The sequence below is a fragment of the Nelusetta ayraudi genome, unplaced genomic scaffold, assembly GCF_046127955.1.
Source record: "Nelusetta ayraudi isolate G7.1 ecotype Tasmania unplaced genomic scaffold, CSIRO-AGI_Nayr_v1 ptg000001l, whole genome shotgun sequence".
NCBI lineage: Eukaryota > Metazoa > Chordata > Actinopteri > Tetraodontiformes > Monacanthidae > Nelusetta > Nelusetta ayraudi.
In genome coordinates, this window is record NW_027466051.1 from 1261501 (window position 1) to 1267500 (window position 6000).

The 6000-nt window shown below is 44.5% G+C and overlaps 1 protein-coding gene across 1 annotated transcript in view; it reads left to right on the top strand.

Moving 5' to 3' along the window:
- naaladl2 (N-acetylated alpha-linked acidic dipeptidase like 2) overlaps positions 1-6000 on the top strand; it is a 258758-nt gene that overhangs the window by 168250 nt on the left and 84508 nt on the right. The window contains exon 12 of the mRNA XM_076019958.1: positions 1236-1364. Within this exon, the coding sequence (XP_075876073.1) occupies positions 1236-1364 (129 nt within the window). The remainder of the gene's footprint in view (positions 1-1235; positions 1365-6000) is intronic.

Genomic DNA, 6000 nt, shown 5'->3' on the forward strand with positions numbered 1-6000 from the left:
ACCATACCTATAGTCTCCACGTCTCTTGTTTGGATTTGACAACTCGCCTTAGGCCAAATAAGAGCTCTCCATCTACATTAAAATAGAGAAGAATGACACTTAGAATAATTACAAATGCATTGAAGTACATATCAGGTTAACTGTGATTTTAAGGAAACTACTGACCTCTCAGTGGGAATTTGGAGGCATACCTCCTCAGGTCTTGCCTCTTAGACTTGTCACAGTCTCGGGGATATGACCCCACAGAGAGGAGAACGAAGACTTTCTCTTCCATACCTACAAAAGACAGTTGTACATCATATCTCTTCTGGTGCAGTTCACATTGAGGAACAAGCCAAGTAGGCTACACTAACAAACGTAACCACATGCTCAGACCATATCTGCACAACGTGTCACAGTGCTAGCTTGAACATGGCGATACAATTGTTTCTCATACTTGATTAAATTTGCTCATTTACCCAGCATAAGTTAGTTGATTCAAATGACTGAAAAGACCACAACACAACAACCAGACTCCAAACAGAACTTTTACCGGCCATATCAAATGATGGTGCTGTACAGACACTCCCTTACAGGCCTAGTCCGCAAAATGACACCATGCTTAGAAATGACGTATTTGTGTTGTGAGCATGTGCAGTGAGGCTTGGTAGGATATCTGGACAGGTAGGAAGGATTTAGAGAACACCGGCAGCCAACTTAATGAAATGCTTCCTCGACAAGGAGGAGAACCCTTCAGCCACCATGACGGCGTACCTGGTCTCCTCTTCCCAACAATGTCTGGCCGCAAAACACACAAAAACACTAAAAATAAACTAACTCACACTAAAAAAGTACACTAATACATGAAACAAATCACCAAAGTGTAAAGAGTAGAAAAAAGAATAGGTACAATAAAGGTCTCCCAGTCTCTCTCGTCCACTCAAATTCTTTCCACTCACGAAGAACCAGAAGAAGCAGAAGAAGCAGAAGAAGAATATCACAGAACTGCAACTTTCAGTCATCAAAAGCTACTCTGTGTATTTTCAGTGATTATTTTTCCATTCATCTGTTCTTCTGGGGATAAGTGTTTAGACCAATTGAATGCTGCGTAAAAGACATTCTTCTACACACAGAGCCCCTCAACGTATGGGGAACGTTTTCTGACAATGGAACGGAATGGAAGTACGCTCTGAGGACAGATCATTATTTTATTTTTTTTATTTTTTTCTGATCAGTTATATCTGGCTGTCTTGCAGGAGAACACTGTGGTCCTGCAGAGCAGCGCCGTGGCCTACGTAAGTCTCAACTCCCCCGTCCGAGGCACCGAGACGCTGAGAGCCACGGCCTCGCCCACCCTGCTGCAGCTCACCTTGGACATCCAGAGGGTAGGTGCCAACTCTTCACATCAGGGCTTTTTTTTTTTATATTATTATGTTCCACAACTTGGTTCCTCTTAAAGTACCAGTGTGTAAAATGTGGGCTTGATTTATGATTTTTATATTGGTGAATGCTCAATATACTGCCCATAAATACATTTATAAAAGTGTATACTCGCAGTACAATAAAAAAATATTTGGTTTTCCTATTGAACGTTTCCTATTTATATATAAGAATATCATCATCGGCGATCACTCGGAGTCGAGTATGATGGTCCTCCTAGGGGGTGACCTTTTTTTTGTGGATCTTCAGATGGCTGAAGAGGCCAATTCTGGAGCCACAAACCTTACTGCAGTGTGGGCATGGGTAAGAGCAATACATACTGTAGAGCAATAAGGGTCTTACTATCAGTTAGCTGCCATCGTGTTTCTAAGGAAACCAAGTCGTCTGACAACGTGTTTTGTAATTCAGGGTAAACACTCACATCCTCAAATAAACCAACAAAGAATAAGGTGGACGAGGTGTCCAGGTTTGTGTGTGCAGGCCACCGTAGCTCACTGGCAAGCTCGGAAGAGGGAGGGGTGAGAGGGTGAGCACTGCAATCTAAAATGTAACCACTTGATGTCGCTGTTTCTTCTCAAAATCTCCAAATATTACACACGGGACCTTTAGAGTGTCACGTTAATGTCATCGGGTCGACCTGTGGAAACCTCAGTCAAGGCTCACTCTGTTTCTCGGTGGTTGTTTCTCTGCTTGTCTGAGCAGCAGCAGGAGCAGCGGCTCAGCAGGCAAGTCGGTGGAATTGAATCAAAACATATTTCAGCCTGACCTTTATTCTCTGGCCGTCTTCTCTCCGCCATGCACGGCCGCCTTCTGCTTAGCGAGCCTGCAGGGCGCCACATGGTGAAACCTGCTCGGCCGCTAACTGATAAATGCTCCCAGTCTTGGGCCGATGCTGCCAACTGGCTATGGATGGAGGTACAGGGGGCCACGAGTCAGTCTTGTGTCCTCAGACACAGTTCAACACGTGCTGATCCTGAAGCCGCCTCTGAGCTTCTGCTGATCTGACCTCTGACCCCCCTCTCCTCCCACCCTGAGGTTCTCGTCACAGAGGGGCTCGTTGACTGGGATGGAGACGTGAAGATAAAGTTGTGTCTCGGGAATCGAGAATTAGAGGGGGGGCAGGGGAGAAAAACATATAAAGTAGTACCACTGGAGACACCAGTAGCATCAAACAGTGTTTGAACCAGTCAAGGAAAAACACAGAAAAGAGCCAAGAAAGCTCACAGCTTTAGTCCTTGTAGTTTGTTCAACAAGATTCGAGTTATTTCCTGTCCAAATGGGTTGATGGGCTGATGATGTAGTGTGTCGACAGCGCCCTCTGCTGGACCTAATCCAAACAGCACCTGCTGTTGCTGCTACTGCTGAAGTTGTTTAGAACTGATCAGTGATCAGTTGACCTTTGGTCAGAAGGTCGGTGTGAAAAAAAAACAGCAACTGTTTTTTACTATTAGTATTGTTATTATCGTTAGCGTCGTTAGCTAACGGCTGCAGCACCACCACCTCCTCCTCAGGGACTCACCGGCCGAACTCGGCTAAAATTTGTACTTTCTGATGATGAATCCAAACTCAGGGATAGAAAACTGGAGCCAGATCCTGAAAGAATGGAGCACAGCTGTAAATAGCGTTTTTTGTTTTTTTTTTAACGTCGTATCCAAAAAGGTTTTTTTGCTAATGATATGCAGCCGCGAAAACGCTTAGAAATTTGGCACGAGGCCCTGGGTTTTTCTTTTTCTTTTAGAACTTAATTTTTTTTAAAAAAAAATAAGCGGACTGGAATAAAGACGTGAAGTTCTTAATCTCCTAGTCGATGATCACAACCAAAACTCCAGGATAAAAGATTGGGGGCAGATCCACAAAGCGATTGCCCGGCTTAAACGGCAGAAAATCCTTGCAAATAGCACCAAAAACAGTGTGTCCTCTTCCACATAGCGGACGAAAACGTGAAAAGTGGTGGCAAATGCACTGAGATGCATGTAGCGGCTGGGCTGTGCCAGACACATTTGAATGTATTTAAATTAGTCATTTCTCGCAAAGTTACACCCTCTTCTATGCAAATATGCCTCATTCAAAACATTGCCGGATCCACAAAGAGTTTGTGCTCAGTCAGTACTTTGACAGACGTAAAGAGCGCCAGCCAAAACAAGGCGCAGCTTCCATCTGGCGTCAGGGCGACTATCTCCTCCCTGAAGAGCTGATGATGAGGTGTGTGTGTATGTAAGAATGATTACACACACGCGCGCACACACACACACACACACACACACACACACACACACACGCCTTATCATATATAAAATAAATATTTGTATTTATTTATCTATTAAGTCAAAACATTGATAAGTTACAAGTTCACCTCCACTTGAATCCTGCGCTTACTCGATCAGCTCAGCCACTAAACTGCTACAAACCGCACTCAGGTGGCGGTAACTGTGAAATATGTTACTGTGGTGGGTACTAGGTGGCGTTGTCTCACACCAGCCCAGGGGAAGTGACGTTGGGGGTGGGTGGTGTGTTTATCTGGGTGGCGGGACATTCAACAGTTTGCTTTGTTCGTTGTTGGAGGTTGAAATCAGACTAATTGCAATTGCTCAAAGGTTCAGGTTCGTTCTTGCCGAACAATCAACCACACTCATATTCATATTGGAACATTCCTGACATGTGTTCAATTGTGTGTGTGTTCCACTGTTCATTATTGTTCGTGTTGCTGTTAGTAAGAGGCGAACATGTTGAACCCAGGAAAGGTGTGTGTGCTGCACGCAGGGCTGTTTGGAGAGACGTTAGGACTGTCTCTTTCTTGGCGTGAGTTCAGGAGAAAGCCAACGTGCATGTCATTTGACTGTAACAAAAATAAAACTGGGAGATGCTACACCTCACTGGAGGATTCTGTGAAGCTGCCACTGTGAGGCTGCCACTGAAAAAAAGAACCGCAAATCTACATTGGCGGATCATCCACAGGTGCACTTGCCTTAAACACTTTTATTTTGGTCATCAACCCTGCTGTGTCCAACCAGTGCCCCGTCTGTAACTCCGAGGAACCATTTTTTTTTTCTCATTTTTATTGATTGTTACAGACTCACTGCATTTTTTTAGTCTTTTAACCATTGTTTTTTAGTTATCTTAATCAAAAATTTCTTCCGTCCTTTCCTTCTTCTTCTTCTTCTTCTTCTTCTTCTTCAATGGCTCACTTGCGTCTCCAGGCTCGTCTTCCACACTCAGCGACAACTTGCTCCCCCAAACAGGTGCAAGAGGAGAATCACTGTGTAATTATTGAGTGCAATTCAAATCTCTCAGGATTAGGTTGGATTTTGGTGTTTCAGAAACATGCAGAGCACAGCTTTAGTTTTATTCAATTAAAAAAAAGCAAAAAACATTAAACTTACATCTTATATCTACACCTGCAAGTATCGACGTGTTTATATTTACGCGCTTTATATGTATTCTGTGTTTATTCAGTACAATGTCTGATGCCCTCACTGTTCAGAATAATTGCTCATCTTGTGTCGCTGCTTGGAAATCTCCTTCTCTGATTATTATATAATTGATCATTTTCCATCTATCACAGTTGTTTTCGCCACTTTTCCAGCAAACTTTCCGCCTCGGCGGCCCTTAATTTAAAACCTTCCTCTTTGTTCAGTCTCCCGCTACTCGTTTTTCCTTTGCACAGATTTGGCACCAAAAAAACCTATTAAAAAAAACAACTCTTTCTTTTTCCCCCTCTTGCCTTGGCACATCCGCGCAGCCACTTAAGCATTGTTTACCGGCGCCGAGTGCTTTTCATACAATTGAGAAATCAATAGAGTAACGTTGAAAACTCCTCCAGCGGCTCGTCCTTCCCCTGCCTTGCAAACACACTGTCGGAGCGTAGACCCCCACACGCCCACCCCTCCATATTCATCATCTTGAAGAGTGTCGGCGACCGCCCCCGCCCCCTCCAAACAAACACTTCATAGTGTGTCGTTAATCATCTTTACACAGCGGCCGTAATATTTCCTACTTGTATGACTTTGTTTGGACGTTGTGTGAATCACGATGCTGCAGCTCTGATAGTTTTTGGAGCTTAGGAACCAATTATATGACAAGTGGATGCTCGCGTTGTTGGTGCCGTGGGTGTGTGTGCTGTGTGTGTGTGTGCGTGCGTGCGTGTGTGTGTATGTGTTAAGGCTCGTGTAGACAGACACACAAGAAGAAGCAGGGAGGAGTAATGGGAGAAGCTTTGGCGGCCGGCAGGACAGAGAACAAACGGTTGAGAGTTGTGCACTTTAATTGGCTGCTGCTCCGGCGATGTATGTTGTCTCACTGGGGTGGTGGTGGGGAGGGAGAGGATGGGGGGGGGGGGGGTGCTGAAGAGGGGGGAGGAGGAGGGGAGGTCACAGGAATGGGAGCCAACAAATGGCGTTAAACAGGAAGAAAGAGCAGAGCAACCGATCCTTCTGACCTGCTGCACCTGTCTGTCAGGTGTGTAAATCACCTGATCTTTATTCGAGTTGATTTGATTTATTTATTTCGAACATTTATGAAAGGATCTTTCAGTCCCTATTATGATATTGACAGACGATCGTCCCATTTTAGTAATAGAGATTG